The sequence below is a fragment of the Vipera ursinii genome, assembly GCF_947247035.1.
Source record: "Vipera ursinii genome assembly, chromosome: Z".
NCBI lineage: Eukaryota > Metazoa > Chordata > Lepidosauria > Squamata > Viperidae > Vipera > Vipera ursinii.
In genome coordinates this window covers 104,124,349-104,147,205 of record NC_139517.1, presented here as the reverse complement: position 1 = coordinate 104,147,205, position 22,857 = coordinate 104,124,349, and the positions used below count along the sequence as shown (strand labels likewise).

At 41.1% G+C, this 22,857-nt stretch overlaps 1 protein-coding gene across 3 annotated transcripts in view; it reads left to right on the top strand.

Annotated features, from left to right (window-relative positions):
* Nucleotides 1-22,857, top strand: part of CACNB2 (calcium voltage-gated channel auxiliary subunit beta 2) — a gene marked incomplete at its 5' end in the record, with an annotated part of 225,721 nt that overhangs the window by 9,464 nt on the left and 193,400 nt on the right. For all 3 annotated transcript variants that reach the window (XM_083376243.1, XM_083376246.1, XM_083376242.1), the window contains one exon: nucleotides 13,564-13,656. In XM_083376243.1, coding sequence (XP_083232369.1) covers nucleotides 13,564-13,656 — 93 coding nt within the window. The remainder of the gene's footprint in view (nucleotides 1-13,563; nucleotides 13,657-22,857) is intronic.

Sequence of the window (22,857 nt, the reverse complement as noted above, 5' to 3'; positions counted from 1 at the left end):
CTCATTTGTGGAGTTCCTCAGGGGTCGGTCCTCTCGCCTCTCCTGTTCAACATCTACATGAAACCGCTGGGTGAGATCATTCGTGGCTTTGGAGTTGGGTATCATCAGTACGCTGATGATACCCAACTTTTCCTTTCGACCCCAAACCACCCCAGTGATGCCCTCAACGTGATGTCCCGGTGCCTGGAGGCGGTTCGGGTCTGGATGGGGAGGAACAGACTCCAGCTCAACCCCGACAAGACTGAGTGGCTTTGCATACCTTCATCCCGGGTTTATTCGGATGTTCCACCTTTGGCTATGGGGGGTGAACTATTACCCCCCGTGGATAGGGCTCGCAACTTGGGAGTCCTCCTAGATTCACGGCTCACCTTGGAAGACCATATAGGAGCTGTGACTAGGGGGGCCTTCGCCCAGGTTCGCCTGGTGCGCCAGTTGCGGCCCTATCTTAGCCGGGATGATCTGTGCACGGTCACTCATGCGCTCGTGTCCTCTCGTCTAGACTACTGCAACGCTCTCTACATGGGGCTGCCCTTGAGGACCACCCGGAAGCTCCAACTGGTACAGAATGCAGCCGCGAGAGTTGTGTTGGGAGTCTCCCGATACTCCCACGTTACACCGCTGCTCCGTGAGCTGCATTGGTTGCCAGTTGTCTTCCGGGTGAGATTCAAGGTACTGGTAACAGTGTTTAAAGCCCTTCATGGCATGGGGCCGGAGTACCTTGGGGAACATCTGCTGCCGGCATCAAGCTCCCTGCGCCCTGTGCGTTCCCACAGAGAGGGCCTCCTCAGGGTGCCACCGATCAGAGAATGTCGATTGGTGGTCCCCAGGGGGAGATCCTTCTCTGTGGGCGCTCCGGAGCTGTGGAACCAGCTACCGGTAGAGCTCCGGATGGCGCCCGATCTTCGCTCCTTTCGTCGCGATCTCAAGACGTTTCTGTTTGTTCAAGCCGGCCTAGCCTGATGGGGATTGGTGGGGTTTTTATTCTTGTGCTTTAATTTTAATCTTGGTGTTTTAGAATTTGATTCCAACTGTTTTAATATGGGCAATTATTTAATCTTGTTTTAACGTTTGTATTTAGTATTTTATTCTGCCCTGTGAACCGCCCTGAGTCCTCAGGGAGAAGGGCGGTATATAAATATTATTAAATTAAATTAAAATTAAATTATTAGGGCTTTCACACCCCCTCCAAGCGGCATTATTACAAAGTCAGCTTAATTGCCCCCAACAATCTGGGTCCTCATTTTACCTACCTCGGAAGGATGGAAGGCTGAGTCAACCTTGAGCCTGGTGGGATGCGAACCTGCACTAATTGCAGGCAGCTGGTGTTACTTAAGGAGGCATTAGCCCACTGCTCCACCAAGGCTATTTCAAAGTAATTCTGTGATGCTCAAATAGCTGGTAAGGAACTGATTTTTTTCTCTTAAGAATGAAAAAATAGTTTTCCGCAATGAAATAAATGGTTATGGACCTTGCTGACTTTCATGACAGAAATTGTCATGGAAAATCACATGATTTGTTTCAGTGAAAATTAATTGCTGATTGTTGGGGGCAATTAAGCTGACTTTGTAATAATGCCGCTTGGGGGGGGGGGAAAGCCCTAATAAGCAGGCATATACATAGAATGAAGGCTATTGCTAAGCACATTGGTTTGTGCTTAAATTGTAAGCCGCCCTGAGTCTTCGGAGAAGGGCGGGATATAAATGGGATTAAAATAAAAAAATAAAATAAATTTTGCATATCTCTAAGTTGTAGTTTAGCAAGATAGAATAGCTCTCAACTGTAGCAGATTGAGGAACTTGTGGCCCTCCAAAATGTAGACAATAGCAATGTAGACAATGTTGAGAGTTGTTCAGCAATATCTGAAAACCCACTGGTTACCTATCCTATTTATGATGAATTTACCATTTGTTTTGAAATTTCTGAACTGGTTTTCTGCATTTCTAAATATAGTCTTAGATAAACTTATTGAAAGTGGAGAGGAGAAAATAATACCTGAATTTAAATGTAATCTGTTACTATTGCAGGTCACTTTGGTAGTACATAATGCCAGTGACTGATCAATGACCAATATTAAACACTGAATCTCATTAAAACTATAAAGTAACAGTTTCAAAGAGAGTCAGAGATAGCATTAATACCACTTATGGCAATAAGAACAACTATTCAGTTTCAAGGCTGTAAAGTGCAGAGCAACTTTAGAAACTTGGGACAGGAAGACAGCAGCAGCATAGGTATAAGAATTGCAACTTCACAATGACACAAGGCAGTCAACTTTTTACTAAAGCTTCAGGCTAATTTGCAGTAATAATGCTTATCTAGTCTTTCAGTGCCTGAAGAAATTCTTCAAAGCTTGAACCTAGTAGGTTTGCAAAGTTGAATGCTGGAGAATTACAGCCAAATTTTGGCCAATGGAGTTTGACACAAGTGAAGCTATGCTCCTGGTAAATAAAGCAAGCATTCATTTAGGCTATTTTATTTTTAAATTTCATAAAGTAGACTGCCACTTTTTAAACTTTCTTTTAAACAGCTCTGGAATTTTCAGGTGGCTTTCCCTGCAAATATTAACCATAATAAGTTAGTCAGCTTCCAAGTTGTCTTAAAAGACAGCATCATCTCAAGACTTATCATATACCAAGAGAAAAAACACCATCAAGTTGAGTTTATGACCACATCTGCAGATTATTTTGGCAACTGCATGAAGGTGGTTTTCTATTGTTCCTTTCTGTAATGTTTTTCAATTACACAGTCCAACCTAAAATTTACAAGAAGTCTTTCATTCAATTACTAGCAAGTACCAACTGTGCTTAGGTTCTGGTATCAGCTACGATAAGCTACGTTCTGTAATTACAACATTAACCAGTTCCTTTACAATACAGTGTAGAACAGGGCTTGTCAACCGGTGGTCCGTGTACCACCTGTGGTACATTAATGCCTGCCAGGTGGTACGTGACCATCCACTTTCCAGCTGATCAGCTGTTTGGCGCTTCTTTGGGACTGTCAGGGCTCAAGCGCCAGGATCAGTGCTGCTTTTCAGCTGTTCGGCACTTCTTCGGGGCTGTCAGGGCTCAAGTGCCAGGATCAGTGCCACTTTTCAGCTGTTTGGTGCTTCTTCGGGACTGTCAGGGCTCAGTGGAAGCGCTAAGATCAGTGCCAGGCTCCAGCTGGAGCTCGGCACTGATCCTGGTCCTTCTGCCGAGCCCCAAATAAGCACCAATCATCTGGAAAGCAGCATTGATCCCTGCTCACACACACACAAACACGTGTGAGCAGTTACAGCTGAAGGCGTTTCAGCCTTCAATTACAGCTCCCAGTCCTCCCCCATTTGCAGAGAGAGAGAGAGAGAGAGAGAGAGAGAAAGAGAGAGAGACTTGTGCTTCCCTTCTCTCTCTCTCTTTCTCTCTTCATGCGGGCTTGCCCCCTCGCAGGGCTCTTGATTGGCCCTGTGTCCGGGCGCCCCGCCCCCTGGAAGACGTGCGGCCCCCGTCCAAGGCACACATCGCCAGGAAGGCACGTCGGAGTCCCTGTTACTGGGAAGGTGATTGGTCTGCTCCTCTCCCATCGCTCGCTCTGCCCGGCTCGAGCATTGGTACTTCCAAAGGTGGCTGCTTCAAGATCGCATGGGCAGCCCGCAGCCATTCCCCTCCCCTCCGAATTGATCCCTGGCCAGCGTGCCTGGCTGAGGAATTCTGGGAGTTGAAGTCCAGAAGTCATAAAAGGGCCACGTTTGAAGACCCCCTGCTGTATATCAATTTTGCTGCATGTCGAGAGGTGTTGCCTCACAAGAGCCTCAACTCTGATCGTTGATTGGTTCACTGTCACTTCAGTCAACTCCCTTGTCAAGCGGCTTGTAATTGGGTGATGCCGTTAAACTCTTGCGCTGCCATGGCTCTTGCTCTCTGATAGGCTGCGGTGGCCACCGTGGAGGGGAGGGTTATTTTACGATGGTGGGTGAGAGAGAGAGAGACAGGAGGGGAGGTTATGGCGGGAAAGACGAAAACGCTTCTGAATGGCCTCATCATGGCTGCCACCTCCCGTTACGGGTTGTGGTTCTTTTGATCCTGGTGTGCAGCTGTGGTAAGCAGGCAGGTGAGCACGAGATAGTTCAGGGCATCCCCAGCTGCCCCTTTTCCTCTTGAGCCTCGTTCCGGTAACGAAGGCTCAGGATGCCTAAGTGGCCTTATTGTTAGGAAGCGATGATGAGCTCATGTTGATTTCTTAACTGGAAATACCCCATCAGAAAACATTTCTTATCATTAGGAGCATGTCTTCTTATGACAGTTTGGGCTATACGAATATTAATTTTCGTCAATTAAAGTGATTTGAGGGATGTGGTTGCTTGGATTATGATAGAAGTGTTACAGTTTAGTGGGCATTGGGTTTCTCGGTAAAAATGGATTTGGAAGGAAGGAAGGAAGGAAACAATGAGGGAGGAAGGGAGGAAAGGAGGAAGGGAAAAAGGGAGGAAAAGAAGGAAGAGACAATGGGAGAGAGGGATGAACAGAGGGAGAGAAAAAGAGAAGGGAGAGAGAAATAGGGGGAGAGAAAGGGAGAGAAGGAGAGAGAAATAAAGGGAGGGAGGGAGAGAAATAGGGAGAGAGAAATAGAAGGAGAGAGAGAGGGAGGAAGAGAAAGAGAAAGAGAGAAAGGGAGAGAGGGAGAGAAATAAAGAGGGAGAGAAAGGGAGAGGGAAGGGGAGAGAGAAGGAGAGGAAGAGGGAGGAAGGAAGAGAGAGTGAAAGAAAGGGAGAGAAAGGGAAAGGGAGGGAGAGAGAAGGGGAGAGGCAGGGAGGGAGAGAGAGAAAGAGAGGGAAAGAGGGAGAGAGAAATAGAGGGAGAGAGAGATTAAATTAGTAGCAAGGTTGTTAAGTGAATCTGGTTTCCCCACTAACTTTGCTTGTCAGAAGTTTGCAAAAGGTGATCACATGATCCTGGAACAATGTGACCATCATAAATATGAATAGGTTGCTAAGCATCCGAATGTAAATCACATGACCCTGGGGATGCGGCAACGGTCATAAGTGTGAAAAATGGTCATAAGTCACTTTTTCAGTGCCATTGTAACTTTGAACAGTCAGTAAGCAAACTGTTGTAAGTCAAGAACTACCTGTACTTTATCACTTTTTCCCTTTTTTGGGGGGTCATCAAGTTTTTGACACCTTGCTAGGTGACTGGTGGTACTCGAATGTTGCCATATTCTAAAAGTGGTACAATCGGTGAAAAGGTTGAAAAGCTCTGGTGTAGAAGACAAATATTTAATTGCCATTGAACTAAAATATATGTTACAGATAGTCCTTAATTTATAATGGTGTGAAGTTACAATGGCACTGAAAAAGTGACATAACTGTTTTTCACACTTATGACTGTTACAGCATCCCCTTAGTCAGGTGATCAAAATTCGGATGCTTGGCAACTGGTTCATATGGATGACAGTTGCAGTGTCTTGTGGTCAGAAGGTTTGCAATCTTCTGACAAGCAAAGCCAATGGGAAAACCGGATTCACTTAACAGTCTTGTTACTAACTTAATAACTGCAGTGATTTACTTAACAACTCTGGTAAGAAAGGTAGTAAAATGGGGCATAACACATTTAAAAAATGTCTTACTTAATAACAGAGATTTTGGGCTCAGTTGTGGTCATATGTTGCGGACTACCTGTATATAAATTATGTATTTTGTTTCTAAGTTCTGTTATAATGTTGGATGTGAGCTAAATCTTTATATACAGTTGCAAGAAAAAGTATGTGAACCCTTTGGGATTATGTGGTTTTTTTGCATGAATTGGCCATAAAATGCGTTCTAAACGTCATGTAAGTCACAACAATAGAAAAACACATTCTGCTTAAAATAATACTACACAAACATTAGCTGTTGTCATGTTTTATTGAAGATAAGATGGAAACATTCACAGTGGAGGGTGGAAAAAGTATGTGAACCTTTGGACTTAACTGGTTGACCCTCCTTTGGCAGCAATAACCTCAACCAAACGTTTCCTGTAGTTGCAGATCAGACCTGCACAATGATCTGGAGTAATTTTGGACCACTCCTCTGCACAAAACTGTTTCAGTGTAGCAATATTCTTGGGATGTCTGGTGTGAATCGCTCTCTTAAGGTCATGCCACAGCATTTCAATCGGGTTGAGGTCAGGACTCTGACTGGGCCACTCCAGAAGGCGTATTCTGTTCTGTTGAAGCTATTGTTTTGTTGAATTACTTGTATGGTTTGGGTCATTGTCCTGTTGCATCACCCATCCTCTGCGGAGCTTCAGTTGGCGGACAGATGGTCGTACGTTTCCTGCAAAATGTCCTGCTAAACTCTGGAATTCATTTTCCCATCAATGACAATCCGTCCAGGCCCTGAGGCAGCAAAGCAGCCCCAAACCTTGATGCTCCCTCCGCCATGTTTTACAGTGGGGATGAGGTTTTGATGTTGGTGTGCTGTGCCTTTTTTTCTCCACACATAGTGTTGTGTGTTTTTCCCAAACAACTCAATTTTGGTTTCATCTGTCCACGTTTGAAGTTTGCAAAAGAGCACCTGGATGTTCCACAGCACTACTGGCAAAATATACTATGAGCCCCTCAGGTCGGAAAGCATCCAATATGCTACTGGGGAAGAGCAGAGGGCTAGTACTAGTAGTGCCAGAAAGAATGAAGCAGCTGGGCCAAAGCTGAAAGGACGCTCAGCTGTGGATGTATCTGATGGTGAAAGGAAAGTCCGATGCTGGAATGTAAGAATGTAAGATTCATGAATCAAGGCAAGCTGGACATGGTCAAATAAGAGATGATAAGATTGAACATCGACATCTTAGGAATCAGCGAACTAAAATGAACAGGAATGGGTGAATTTAATTCAAATGACCATTAGGTATACTACTGCGGGCAAGAATCCCTCAGAAGAAATGGAGTAGCCTTCATAGTCAATAAAAGAGTAGGAAAAGCAATACTGGGATACAATCCCCAAAATGACGGAATGATCTCAGTTCGAATCCAAGGCAAACCATTCAATATCACAGTAGTCCAAGTCTATGCCCCAACCACCGGTGCTGAAGAGGATGAAATTGACCGTTTCTGTGAAGCCCTACAGCACCTTATAGAACTAACACCCAAAAATGATGTCCTTATCATAATGGGGGATTGGAATGCTAAAGTAGGAAGCCAAAAGATAAGCAGAAGAACAGACAAGTTTGGCCTTGGAGTACAAAATGAAGTAGGTCACAGGTTGATAGAATTTTGTGAAGAGAATATGATGGTCATAGCAAAAACTCTTTTCCAACAACCCAAGAGATGGCTCTACACATGGACATCACCAGATGGTCAACACAGAAATCAGATTGACTATGTGCTCTGCAGCCAAAGATGGAGAACCTCTATACCGGGGTGTCAAACTCAATTTCATTGAGGGCCGCATCAGCATTGTGGTTGCCCTCAGGGGGCCAGGTGGGTATGGCCAGGGTGGGCGTGGCTAGAGTACGTATGGCCTACTGGGTGGGCATGGCCAGCTCTACATTGTTCACATCAAGGGTGCCTATGGGGGCCTGGGCAGGAGTGGGACAGATCTGAGGGTCTCTGGCAGAAGGAGGGTCTCTGGGCCAGGGCCAAGGCAGTGGGGGCCGTTCCCTCACTGTTTCCAGGATGGCTTCGCGGGCCACATGAAACCACTTCGCGGGCCGAATCCGGCCCCCGGGCCTTGTGTTTGACATGTCTGCATACAGTCAGTAAAAACAAGACCAGGAGACGACGGTGGCTCAGACCATGAGCTTCTCATTGCATAGTTTAGGCTTAAATTGAAGAAAGTAGGGAAAAGCACTAGGTATGAATTAAATCATATCCCTGTTGAATATACAGTAGAGGTGACAAATAGATTTAAGGAATTAGATTTGATAGACAGAGTGACTGAAGAACTATGGACAGAGGTTCGCAACATTGTACAACAGGTAGCATCCAAAACCATCCCAAAGAAAAAGAAATGCAAGAAAGCAAAATGGCTGTCTGAGGAAGCTTTGCAAATAGCTGAAGAAAGGAGGAAAGCGAAAGGCAAGGAGAAAAAGAAAGATATTCCAGAGAATAGCTAGAAGAGATAATAATGCCTTCTTAAATGAACAGTGCAAAGAAATAGAAGAAAACAATAGAATAGGGAGGACCAGAGATCTTTTCAAGAAAATTGGAGAGATGAAGGGAACGTTTAATGCAAAAATGGGCATGATAAAGGACCAAAACGGCAGGGACCTAACAGAGGCAGAAGAGATTAAGAAGCAGTAGGTGTGAGCTTAAATGGACTCCAGAAGATGGTAGAGGACAGGAACTCCTGGAGGAACATTGTCCATAGGGTCGCAGTGGGTCGGACACGACTTCACAGCTAACAACAACAACTATACAAGAACGAGCTTAACATCCTAGATATCCACAATGAGGTGGTCACTGACCTCGACCCAGACATCCTAGAATGTGAAGTGAAATGGGCCTTAGGAAAGCTGAGCAATAACAAAGCTAGTGGAGGTGACAGTATTCCAGCTGAGCTATTGAAAATCTAAAAATACGATGTAGTAAAAGTGTTACACTCAATTTGTCAGCAAATTTGGAAAACTCAACAGTGGCCACAGGATTGGAAAAGTTCAGTTTACATTCCAATTCCAAAGAAAGGCAGTGCCAAAGAATGTTCAAACTATCGCACCCTTGCACTCATTTCACATGCTAGTAAAGTTATGCTTAAAACCCTACAAGCTAGACTCCAGCAGTTTGTGGATCGAGAACTACCAGAAGTACAGGCAGGATTTCGAAGAGGCAGACGAACTAGAGATCAAATTGCCAACATATGCTGGATCATGGAGAAAGCTAGGGAGTTCCAGAAAAACATCTATTTCTGGTTCATTGACTATGCTAAAGCCTTTGATTGTGTGGATCAGAACAAACTGTGGCAAGTTCTTAAAGAGATGGGTGTACCAGACCATCTTATTTGTCTCTTGAGAAACCTATATGCGGGCCAAGAAGCAACAGTGAGAACTGGACACGGAGCCACTGATTGGTTCAAGATTGGGAAAGTAGTCCGGCAAGCCTGTATACTGTCGCCCTGCCTATTTAACTTATATGCAGAGCACATCATGAGAAAGGCAGGGCTAGATAAATCAAAAATTGGAATTAAGATTGCCAGAAGAAATATCAACAACCTAAGATATGCAGATGATACCAATCTAATGGCAGAAAGCAACTAGCAACAAATTAAGCTTGGCTTGCTTTTAGTTTAAGATATGTGAGCTATGTATTGCAGCTTGTTCAACAAATCATGATTTAAATATGCATAGCTTTGCACTATTTGTGAACTACATATACATAACTTGCGTAGGCATACAATATTTTTCCCAAGATACATATTTTCAGAACTGTATGTACATTTGGTTCATGCATTTTACTAAACGATAAAATGATTTGTTTAGTTTTTGTCTTATATGTATTGAATTATGATTTGTAAAACATGATTTAGTACTTAGTGTGTTTTAGAAACATAGCCAATTCTGGTTCATTTAATAAATTGGTTGAATCATGGCTTTTGTCAATTCAGTCCTAGATTAGCTGGAAGAATGTTGGGTAACTGGAAGGGTATATAATATAGACACTGGTTTTCAATGATATGTCCATATGCCTGGTTTGCTTTGAATAAAGTTTAATTTTAATATTGTAGTGTGTAGTATAACCAGGGCTTTTTTTCTCATAGAACGCTCAGAACGGAGTTCCGGCACCTTTTTTGGATGGAACCTTGTAGGGTAGGCAAGGCGGGTTGTATGACATGTGTGAGTTCCGGCACCTTTTTCTTTTACAAAAAAAGCACTGAGTATAACTATCACTAGTTTCCTCAGCACTACTGAGATCCATTCCACACAATATTCTTAGTAATTTAGGATACTTGTAAAAATAACATATCATAATGTAGTTTTTCTAGTAAGTGACTCTTACTCTTCCTTTTCAATATTCTTTAATGTTATTGGAATTGGAAGGAATGAGATACAGAAAGGCAAGGCTAGAGAAATGAGAAGAATTATTTCCTGTTTTTGTTAATGGAAATCTATGCAAGTAAAACTGGCACAGGATTGCATTCATAGAGCTGGATTTAAAGAACCATCAGCAAGAGGAAATTGATCTGCACAAACAAATGATGCAAAGGAATTCACATAGTATTATAAAATGGTCTTTTCGATGCTTTTTTGAATTACTTTTTCTAGGCTTTAGTAATTATTGCTGTCTATTAGGAGCATAACCTTCTGCTGAGACACATCACTGTTTCTTCTGACAGACGGTAGCTCTTTATGAGGCACTTACATATAGTGCCCTTTCCTCTCACCATGTCTCCAAAACAGTTTGAAACGGGGCTGTCAGTTGGCTTACTTCCCACTGTCTTTATTTCACCTGACTTCAGAATATTGAAAATATCCTGGGGGAAAAAGTAGAGTTCTGCCTCTAGCCAATAAATAGGAGCCTGCTAAGTAAAATAATTTAAAAGATCCAACGGTATGTTTTTTCAGATATTGCTAGTTCTGGAACAACAATTATTTCATACAAAAAAAATTGAAATATGTTCTAGTGCTGCCTTTCAAGTAAGTTTTAGCTGCAAAATAGCACCCTCTCTGTTCTATTTCCATTTTAGCTTGTCATCTCTTCGTATTTTCATTATATAAAAAAAGAATAAAATAAAAATAAAATAAAAATCAGATGTTGGTGAAGTTATCTAGCTACGAAGCTATCATTCCCTTTGTATTCAAAATCCCATTGAAACTTATAGATTTAGCATTAGCATTCTGTAGCCTTGCTTTTTGAAGCTAGGCACATATCCCAATTACTCTAACCATGGGATGGAGCTGCCTTGAAGAATAGTTTAACTTCTGATGAAACACATTCTGAGCTGGAGGAACTGGAGCTCATTATAAGGTGTTTTCACTTGAAGCAACCTGTCACTTTGCATATTAGTTTCCTTCCTTGCTAATCATCAAGGTAGCATCCCCTTAGAACCTATGAAGTTGCCTGGTGCACTGGAATTGAAAGGAGAGGCACTAGATTCCTTCATAAAGACACAAAATGTTAATTAGATCTGCAAAGTTTCATTGTATAATAAGAAAGATTCTTAGTGTGTGATTTGGCTTTTAATAAATCAGTTCAGATGCCAAATTCAGTGAACGTTAGGGTCTCACAGATATGTGAAATGTGAAGCTCCTTACAGTTTCATAGTGTAGAATCCTTGTATGAACATCCCAAGGATTGTATACAGGCAACTATGTTTTAGCTAGATATATTTTGGATTGGATCTAGGATCTTCTGTATGCAAATCATGAGCTATATTATTGAGCTACAACCTTTCCTAAATATAACAGTGTAATGGAAACATGCATTTTATTTTAAATTACAGATTAATTATGGCTTTAGGCTGAATTTTATTTTGCAATTGTGAATTTAATTGCTAAATTAAAATTAAAGAAAACTTGATGTGAGCCACTTATAATGATGTGTGATAACTATAAATAATAATAATAGAACCAAATGTCCATATATAATAATAACCTAGGGAGCAAAGTAGATGTGGCAGTGGAAATCAAGAAAATAATAAAATTCCTCTCATATATTTACTATGCATTTCCGAAATCCAGAAGGATAAAATTTCCAATGTCTGAATTATATAAAGCAAGGTTTCTAAAGATGAGCTCACAATCCTTGTGATGGGAATGAACAATTTGGGAAGAATTACTGTTTATTTTAAAGCTGATCTGCCAACGAATAGGAGCCTGTAAAGAAAAATAATTTACAAAATCCAAAAATACTTTTTTTCCCAAATATTGCTAGTTTTGACCAACAATTATTTTATATAAAAAGAAAATGAAATATGTTTCCCTTCAAAAGGGAAGTCTGAAGAAAAGGTTTTGCTTCTTTCTTTCTTTCCCAATCCTAACCTTAAATAAATTATTATTCATAGATTGGTGCTCACAGAAATTAATTGATTATTCCTGAGGATTATATTATTGTAAAATTTGAGAATTCCTAAAGAAAGAGCCCTTGATGAAATTCACAAACCAAAAACTTTGCCAAGGTTATGCATTTAATCTTATACTCCATTACTTATAGGCAGTGCTTTTTTTGTAAAAGAAAAAGGTGCTGGAACTCACACAAGTCATACAACCCGCCTTGCCTACCCTACAAGGTTCCATCCAAAAAAGGTGCCGGAACTCCGTTCTGAGCGTTCTATGAGAAAAAAAGCCATGCTTATAGGAGATAGGTCTGATCCATATTGGATTTTACTGTCATATTAAAGCACCTTGAAATGTTGCTTTCTGTCTAACAGATAAGAGCGAAATGTGGAAACATCACTTTAGTCATCGCTCTGATTGGTTTCCAGACTAATGTAATTATAGTGAGTCTGCAAAAGAGCTGATGTTTCTGTGTAAAGAGAAAATAATGAAAAGTAAATTAAAAAGAGAAAAAGAGGCATCAGGAGCAGCAAGAAGGTGAATGAAAGTATGTTTGAAAAAGAAATTGGTGGTAAGAAGGTTTCAGAAAATTCCCTAGAAAAAATTTACTCAGTTTTACAGAAAACACTAGATACAGTATTTGTTATGTACTTTCAGTCCTGATGTTTCATATTTTATGAAATAAGCAGATTTTTTTGGTGGCAAAATATTTAGTCATAGTTCAATACATTTTATAGGTCTAACCAGTTGATGATAGTATGCGGGTGTGATCATTGTTTTCCTTCTTTCTGATAATTCTTAAATTTTATTTTTTTCTATATACTGTGTATGTATATATGTATTCAATTCAGATACATGTGGACAGACGATGATGAACATAGCCTTAAATATATAAATGTTAAACGTATACAAGCTCAAGCAACTTTACTGCATTCAAATGACAATAATTTGAGAAATAATGGTGTAAAATAAATTATATAGTAACTCTAAGAAATGGTTCTGAAAAATAAGTTCTAATGATGAAATGATATTGAAAAATCTGGTTGGAAAATAATTTAGGTTCACAGTTACAGTACATCTTAGCAAACCTACACCTTAAAAAATGGAGAAATATGAGAAAACAAACAAGCATTTGCAGCATTGTAAAATAACAGTTATTTCAGTATAACTACTATTGTTTATATAAACATGAATAAAACAAACCATGGCTTCAGGTACAGGTAAAATAGATAACTTTTTATGCAGAAAAGGCATTCGCTGTATCTTTTTGTTTAACAATAGAGAAGGAATTTCTTGAAATTCTATTTCTGAATCCTACATATCCCTGTACTCCTTGTTAAAACATGATATGGCATATGCAAATTTGATAGTGTTTCAATATAGTTGTGCTTTTGTTATGAATTGTTAGTGAGAAAAATCTAACAGCCAAGGTTGCATTAAATGTGGCAAAAATTATGCCTTTTGTTTCCTTAGTTTTAATATTAAATTTATGGAAAGTTAAAATATTTTATTTAATTTTACTTGAATGCATAAACAAAATAAATATGCATGATTTGAGTGTACAAAATATATTTAACTTTAAATGCCAAATAAAATGATAGCAAATATTTTTTTATTTTAACAGTCTTATGGCAAAGGTGCAAGAAGAAAAAACAGATTTAAAGGCTCAGATGGGAGTACATCTTCTGACACTACGTCAAACAGTTTTGTTCGACAGGTATGTTACTTTTTTCTGTTTGGGTAATATTTGGGCCTATTGTTTCACAAGAGATCAAAAGTAATATTGTAGTAATTGCATAATTTCTGCTGACAAAAGAATAATAAAAAACAATAAAAATAAAAAGTTACTTCAAACTTCAATATAGATACAATTATATAATAAAATACACTCTTGTTTTAGTTTAACAAAATAAAGACACAAAACTAAATATAGAAATATATACAAATAATAACAGCAATAGTTTATATTATATCTTTATCTGAATAAAATATATAAGCTACAAATGCATCATATTAACAATTGCAAAATACACATATTACTAGATATTTTAGTAATAAAACATCCTCTATTTTTAGATCAAACAAATATTTAAAAATGTAAAATAAAAATGTATCTCTATTAAGCTGTATAATCAGAACATACGTAATCATTAGATTCCAAAATCAAAATTTCACTTTTTCTTTATCAAGTAAAAGTCTAAAAGTGGTTTCCATGTCTAAAAGTGGTTTCAGTTTTCCTCATTGTTTCCCCCTTCTGTCTTTTTTGTAATTTGTACTTTAACCTATAGTTTTTGAAATGTAACAACATTCTTAAAAAAATTCTGACAAATAATATGCTTTGAAAAATCTCACAACTAATGTGCTGATAATTATGTATTTGCTAATCATTGAAATATATTGCATGATTTTTACAGTTTATAGGTTTTTAAAAGATGGATGAGATAAAGATTTGATAAGCCAATTCAGGTTTTTTTTAATCAAGTAGAAGATTGGATCCTGAATAAGATAGTTCAGTTACAGTTGAAATTTGTTGTGATTTTTATTTAATTTTTGGAAATTTAGAAGCAACTGGAAAAATGGTTTGCTTTTTATTTCATAAGAAAGAAAAGAAAGAATGAAGTTATAAATTTTCTAAATGCACTTACCTTCTCCTAATGGAAGAAAATAATCAGTGTTTTCCATTCTGCACTTTTGTTGGTTTGTTTAATACATTCCCATCCTGCCATCCTGCAAGTCTTACATAAACTATAAATAGAACAATTTAAAATTTCCATAACTACATACAAAACAAACAGATTTTAACAAATAATGATAGAAAACAATATAACATAAATAAAGCAATAGAAACATAAAATAATAGATGACATATATAAACTCACTAAAGCTTTCCAAACAATGTTGCTTTTGCAGAACAGATGCTCTAACATGCTGTTAGCATTGTATAATACTGCATTTTCTTTAGGAATCTGCATAAGGGTTATATAGCCTTCCATAATAACTATGTAGATTTTCATAATGTTGCTCTTGATGTAGTCAGTTGCATTATGAAACAGCTGTTACTGTTTCTCTGTACTGTCCAACCAAAATCTAATTACTTATAATTTAGGTCTATTCTTATTTTATGTCTTGAACAAGTCTGCCCATCTTCTGTAAAAAAGCCCTTCAGGTACTTGAACATTCTGTCTTTGAATCTTCATGCAAAATATATATCACACTCCTGTTGAAGCAAAAGACTTTTCTTTTTGTAGCTGCATCTTGTTTGCTGATAATCCAGAAAAAAAATCAGTTCCTTTTGGAAGTACTGCTGCTTGGTAGCCCCTTGCCCTTAGAAGGTTCCTACAGAGTTTGCATTTATCTCTTGTTGAAATTAATACAGAGTTTGCATTTATCTCTTGTTGAAATTAATTTTGCTGGTTACTGCTTATTGCTCTGGAGTTTCTTAAATCTTATTAGTTCTCTAATGTTTGTTTTATCAATCATTATGTCATCTGCAGATTTGATAATCTTATTTTCTAATCATTCATGGAAATAATTTATAAACACATTGAGCTGTATTGGGCCTAAAATGGAAACTAGTGGTATATCTCTTGACAGTCCCCTCCAATTTCACCACAGCACTTAACATTTGCTCTTTGGAAACTATTGTTCAAACAGTTCTATATTCATCAAATGGAAACATAGACCAGCTCATATATAGAATAGAATCTCGTGGGATATTTTTCAAAATGTTTTATTGAAAGTTAAAGTATACAATACTGTCTGGCTTGAGAGTCAGTAGTACAGGTAGTCCTCAACGTAGAACTACAATTGAGCCCAAAGTTTTTGTTGCTAAATATTTGTTAAGAGAATTTTGCCCCACTTTTCCTGTTATGATTGTTAAATGAGTCATAACTGTTGTTAAGGTGATCACATGACCCCAAGATATTGCACCCATCATAAATATGAATCAGTTGCCAAGCATTCAGATTTGAATCACATGACCATTGGGATGCTGTAATGGTCGTAAGTGTGGAAAATGGTCATTAAGTCACTTTTTTCAATGCCTTTGTAACAGTTCACTAAATGAACTGTTGTAAGTCGAGGACTATGTTATGTTTCTGGATCAGTGAGGCATTGACGAGGCAGTTCAGTGAAACAACAACACGTTTATTAGGTTAACACAGAAGCAGCGGTAAACTGCCGTTAAGCTTCTATTTATACGGATCATTGCTAGATGGTGGCCAATAGAATTAAAGCAATCTTCCCGCTTAAAAACGCAAGTAACAACTCTGGAGACAAGCAGTCTGGAGTTTAAACAGACAAAGCAGTTAACTAATGGCTTCCAAGTATTTACACCAATACATAACAGACTACCTTTATATTGTTGGCATATGAAAAAAATAACGACAGTCACATAGTGTTGTTGTTGTTACCTGCGAAGCTGTGTCCAACCCATCGCGACCCTATGGACAATGTTCTTCGAGGCCTTCCTGTCCTCTACCATCTTCTGGAGTCCATTTAAGCTCATGCCTACTGCTTCAGTGACTCCATCCAGCCACCTCATTCTCTGTCGTCCCCTTCTTCTATTGCCCTCAATCTTTCCCAGCATTAGGCTCTTCTCCAGTGAGTCTTTCCTTCTCATTAGGTGGCCAAAGTATTTAAGTTTTAGCTTCAGGATCTGGCCTTCTAAAGAGCAGTCAGGGTTGATCTCCTCTAGGATTGACCAGTTTGATCGCCTTGCAGTCCAAGGAACTCGCAGGAGTCTTCTCCAGCACCATAGTTCAAAGGCCTCAATTCTTTGGCGCTCAGCCTTTCTTATGGTCCAACTTTCACTGCCATATATTGCAACTGGGAAGACCATAGCCTTGACTATACGCACTTTTGTTGACAGGGTGATGTCTCTGCTTTTTAGTGTGCTGTCTAGATTTGCCATGGCTTTCCTCCCGAGGAGCAAGCGTCTTTTAATTTCTTGGCTACAGTCCCCATCTGCAGTGATCTTGGAGCCCAGGAAAATAAAATCTGTCACTACCTCCATTTCTTCCCCATCTATTTGCCAGGAATTGAGAGTGCCGGATGCCATGATCTTGGATTTCTTAATGTTAAGTTTCAACCCAAGTTTTGCACTCCTTCTTCACCAGCAATAAGAGGCTCTTTAGTTCTTCTTCACTTTCTGCCATTAGAGTGGTATCATCTGCATATCTTAGGTTGTTGATGTTTCTTCCGGCAATCTTAATTCCAACTTTTGATTCATCTAGCCCTGCCTTTCTCATGATGTGCTCTGCATATAAGTTAAATAGGCAGGGCGACGGTATACAGCCTTGCCGGACTCCTTTCCCAATTTTGAACCAATCAGTGGTTCCGTGTCCACTTCTCACTGTTGCTTCTTGGCCCATATATAGGTTTCTCAAGAGACAAATAAGATGGTCTGGTACTCCCATCTCTTTAAGAACTTGCCACAGTTTGTTCTGATCCACACAATCAAAGGCTTTAGCATAGTCAATGAAACAGAAATAGATGTTTTTCTGGAACTCCCTAGCTTTCTCCATGATCCAGCGTATGTTGGCAATTTGATCTCTAGTTCGTCTGCCTCTTCGAAATCCTGCCTGTACTTCTGGTAGTTCTTGATCCACAAACTGCTGGAGTCTAGCTTGTAGGATTTTAAGCATAACTTTACTAGCATGAGAAATGAGTGCAATGGTGTGATAGTTTGAACATTCTTTGGCACTGCCTTTCTTTGGAATTGGGTTGTAAACTGATCTTTTCCAATCCTGTGGCCACTGTTGAGTTTTCCACATTTGCTGGCAAATTGAGTGTAGCACTTTTACTGCATCGTCTTAAGATTTTGAATAGCTCAGCTGGAATACTGTCACCTCCACTAGCTTTGTTGTTGCTCAGCTTTTTTTTAAAATTAAATTTCTATACCGCCCTATTTCCGAAGGACTCAGGGCGGTTTACAGGGCAGCATAAAATACAATATAAAAATAATATAGAATTAAAATACATTAAATTAATTAAGTCCAATTAAAACAACATTTAAAAAGCTAAAACCCCTTCAGTCCAGGCCTGATAGATCGAAAAACCAGGTTTTCAGGTCCTGGCGAAACGAACGCAGAGCGGGGGCGGTCCTATGTTCCACGGGTAAATCATTCCAGAGGGCAGGCGCGCCCAGAGAGAACACTCTTCCCCTAGGAATAACCCGCCGAGAAGGCCCTCTCTGTGGGAGCGCACGGGAGGAAGGGAGCTTGATGCCGGCAGCAGGTATTCCCTCAGATAACCCGGACCCATTAAGGGCTTTACAGGTCATCACCAGCACCTTGAATCTCACCCGAAGGGCAGCCGGAAGCCAATGCAGCTCATGGAGTAGAGGTGTTACATGGGAGTATTGGGAAGCCCCCATCACAACTCGCACGGCCGCATTCTGCACCAGTTGAAACCTCCGAGTGGTCCTCAAGGGCAGCCCCATGTAGAGAGCGTTGCAGTAGTCTAAACGGGAGGTCACGAGTGCATGAGTGACTGTGCGTAGGGCATCTCGGTCCAGCTAGGGTTGCAACTGGCGCACCACACGAACCTGGGCAAAAGCCCCCCTGGTCACGGCTCCTATAGGATCTTCTAAACTGAGCCGTGAATCCAGGAGGATGCCCAAGTTGCGAGCCCTATCATTGGGGTAACACCTCATCCCCCATAGTTAACAATGGACAAAACTGGTTTTCCCGAGATGCCTGTATGCACAGCCACTCAGTCTTGGCAGGATTAAGTCAGAGCCTGTTTCTCCCCATCCAGACCTGAACTGCCTCCAGGCAACAGGACATCACGTCGAGGGCATCACTGAGTTGGTTCGGGGTGGAATGAAAAAGTTGGGTATCATAAGCGTACTGATGATACCCCACCCCGAAGCCACGAATGATCTCACCCAGCGGCTTCATATAGATGTTGAACAGGAGGGGAGAGAGGACCGACCCCTGAGGAACTCCACAAACGAGAAGCCTCGGGGCAGACCTCTGCCCTCCTGTCAACACCAACTGCGAACGGCCCAGGAGGTAGGAGGAGAACCACCATAAAACAGTGCCCCCCACTCCCAACCCCCCGAGACGTCGCAGCAGGATACCATGGTCGATGGTATCAAAAGCTGCTGAGAGATCTAAAAGGACTAGGACAGAGGAGCAGCCCCTGTCCCGAGCCCGCCAGAGATCATTCATCAGTGCGACCAATGCCATCTCCATGCTGTACCCGGGCCTGAAACCCGATTGGTACGGGTCCAGATAATCAGTTTCCTCCAGGAACAGAGGAAGCTGATGCGCCACCACACTCTCAACAACCTTCGCCAGAAAGCGAAGGTTGGAGACCGGACGGTAGTTATTTAAAAAAGCCAGGTCCAGGGCAGGCTTCTTGAGAAGGGGTCTCACCACCGCCTCCTTCAAGGCGGCAGGAAAGACACCCTCACTCAAAGAGGCAGATATCACTGCCTGGAACCAGCGTTGTGTCTCCTCCCAAGCTGAATAAACCAGCCAGGAGGGGCACGGGTCCAATAAACAGGTGCCCGTAAAGCCCACTTCACTTCACATTCTAGGATGTCTGGCTCGAGGTCAGTGACCATCTCCTTGTGATTATCAGTGATATTAAGCTCATCCTTGTATAGTTCCTCTGTGTAATTTTGCCACCTCTTCTTAATCTCTTCTGCCTCTGTTAGGTCCCTGCAATTTTGGTCCTTTATCACGCCCATTTTTGCATTAAACATTCCCTTCTTCTCTCCAATTTTCTTGAAAAGATCTCTGGTCCTCCCTATTCTATTGTTTTCTTCTATTTCTTTGCACTGTTCATTTAAGAAGCCATTCTTATCTCTTCTAGCTATTCTCTGGAATTCTGCATTCAATTGGGCGTATCTTTTTATCCCTTGCCTTTCGCTTCCCTCCTTTCCTTAGCTATTTGCAAAGCTTCCTCAGACAGCCATTTTGCTTTCTTGCATTTCTTTTTCTTTGGGATGGTTTTGGTTGCTACCTGTTGTACAATGTTGCGAACCTCTGTCCATAGTTCTTCAGGCACTGTCTATCAGATCTAATTCCTTAAATCTATTTGTCATCTCTACTCTATATTCAACCGGGATATGATTTAATTCATACCTGAGTGGCCTAGTGCTTTCCCCTACTTTCTTCAGTTTAAGCCTAAACTTTGCAATGAGAAGCTCATGGTCTGAGCCACCGTCAGCTCCTGGTCTTGTTTTTACTGACTGTATAGAGCTTCTCCATCTTTGGCTGCAGAGCACATAGTCAATCTGATTTCTGTGTTGACCGTCTGGTGATGTCCATGTGTAGAGCCATCTCTTGGGTTGTTGGAAAAGAGTATGTGCTATGACCAACGTATTCTCTTGACAAAATTCTATCAGCCTGTGCCCTGCTTCATTTTGTACTCCAAGGCCAAACCTGCCTGTTATTCCAGTTATCTTTTGGCTTCCTACTTTAGCATTCCAATCCCCTATGATGATAAGACCATCATTTTTTGGTGTTAGTTCTATAAGGTGCTATAGGGCTTCATAGAACCGGTCAATTAAATCCTCTTCAGCACTGGTGGTTGGGGCATAGACTTGGACTACTGTGATATTGAATGGTTTGCCTTGGATTCGAACTGAGATCATTCTGTCATTTTGAGGATTGTATCCCAGTATTGCTTTTCCTATTTTTTTTTGACTATGAAGGCTACTCCATTTCTTCTGAGGTATTCTTGCCCGCAGTAGTATACCTGATGGTCATCTAAATTCACCCATTCCTGTCCATTTTAGTTCGCTGATTCCTAAGATGTCGATGTTCAATCTTGTCATCTCTTGTTTGACCACGTCCAGCTTTCCTTGATTCATGGATCTTACATTCCAGGTTCCTATAGAGAAAAAGTCTTTACAGCATCGGACTTTCCTTTCACCACCAGACACATCCACAGCTGAGCGTCCTTTCGGCTTTGGCCCTGTCACTTCATTTTTTCTGGCGCTACTAGTACTAGCCCTCTGCTCTTCCCCAGTTGCATATTGGACACCTTCCGACCTGAGGGGCTCATCTTCCAGCGTCATTTCGTTTTGCCTTTTGGTACTGTCCATAGGGTTTTCATGCCATTTCCTTCTCCAGTGGATCACGTTTTGTCAGAACTCTCTGCTATGACCTTTCTGTCTTGGGTGGCCCTGCACAGCATAGCTCATAGCTTCATTGAATTACGCAAGCCCCTTCGCCATGACAAGGCAATAATCCATGAAGGGGGGTCACATAGTATATAAGTTTAATAGATGATGATTATAATGGAGAATAGTTAATATTGTTTCATTCTTTAAAAAGGAACACTGGAAACTACAGACTAGTTAGTTAGAGTGGCTGTACATTCCGGCATCCCGGGACATTCAAAATGTTCCATTACTTTCTATGGGGGGTGAATCTTTACCCCCCGTAGATAGGGCTCGCAACTTGGGAGTCCTCCTAGATGCACGGCTTACCTTAGAAGATCATGTAGTAGCCGTGACTAGGGGGGCTTTCGCACAGGTTCACCTGGTGCGTCAGTTGCGGCCCTATCTAGACTGGGATGCCGTGTGTACGGTCACTCATGCGCTCGTGACCTGTTGTCTTGACTATTGCAATGCTCTCTACATGGGGCTTCCCTTGAAGACCACTCGGAGGCTCCAACTGGTACAGAATGCGGCCGCGAGAGTTGTCTTGGGAGTTTCCCGGTACTCCCATGTTACACCTTTGCTCCGCGAGCTGCATTGGTTACCAGTTGTCTTCCGGGTGAGGTTCAAGGTCTTAGTGATGGTTTTTAAGTCCTTACATGGCATGGGTCCGGAATACCTCGGGGACCACCTGCTGCCGGCATCGACTCCCCTCCGCCCTGTGCGTTCCCAGAGAGAGGGCCTCCTCAGGGTGCCTCCAGTCAGAGAATGTCGGCTGGTGGCCCCCAGGGGGAGGGCCTTCTCTGTGGGCGCTCCGGCTTTGTGGAATCAGCTGCCGGTTGAGCTCCGGATGGCACCGGATCTCCGCTCCTTCCGGCGCGGGTTAAAGACCCATTTATTTGAACAAGCTGGCCTGGCCTGATGGGGAGTTACTCAGGGTTTTAATATTTATATATATTTTCTATTGTTTTTACTGTGGGCAATAATTTAATTCTTTTTTAACTTTTGTATTTTTGTAGTTTTATGATATGCCCTGTTCAACGCCCTGAGTCCTTCGGGAGTAGGGCGGTATAAAAATTTAATAAAACCTAAACCTAAACCTAAACCTAGTTAGACATCAGTATCTTGATTAAATCCTAAAAAAGATAATCAAGCAGTGTTTGAAAATAATATAGATAAGAACAAGGTGATACTCGAAGTCAACTTTTTTTAATAGCAACTGCTGCACTTACTACTAAAAAAGTCTTATAGTTATCACTTTTTTATTTATTCATTAATTTTCAAAAGCAGGTCCAGTTGCGACAGCCAATTTGTTGTTGTTGTTAACTGCGAAGTCGTGTCCGACCCATCGCGACCCTATGGACAACATTCCTCCAGGCCTTCCTGTCCTCCACCATCTTCTGGAGTCCATTTAAGCTCACGCCTACTGCTTCAGTGAATCCATCCAGCTACCTCATTCTCTGTCGTCCCCTTCTTCTATTGCCCTCGATCTTTCCCAGCATCAGGCTCTTCTCCAGTGAGTCCTTCCTTCTCATTAGGTGGCCAAAGTATTTGAGTTTTAGCTTCAGGATCTGGCCTTCTAAAGAGCAGTCAGGATTGATCTCCTTAAGGACTGACTGGTTTGATCGCCTTGCAGTCCAAGGGACTCGCAGGAGTCTTCTACAGCACCATAGTTCAAAGGCTTCAATTCTTTGGCGTTTAGCCTTTCTTATGGTCCAGCTTTCACTGCCATACATTGCAACTGGGAAGACCATAGCCTTGACTATACGCACTTTTGTTGACAGGGATAGCCAATTAGGA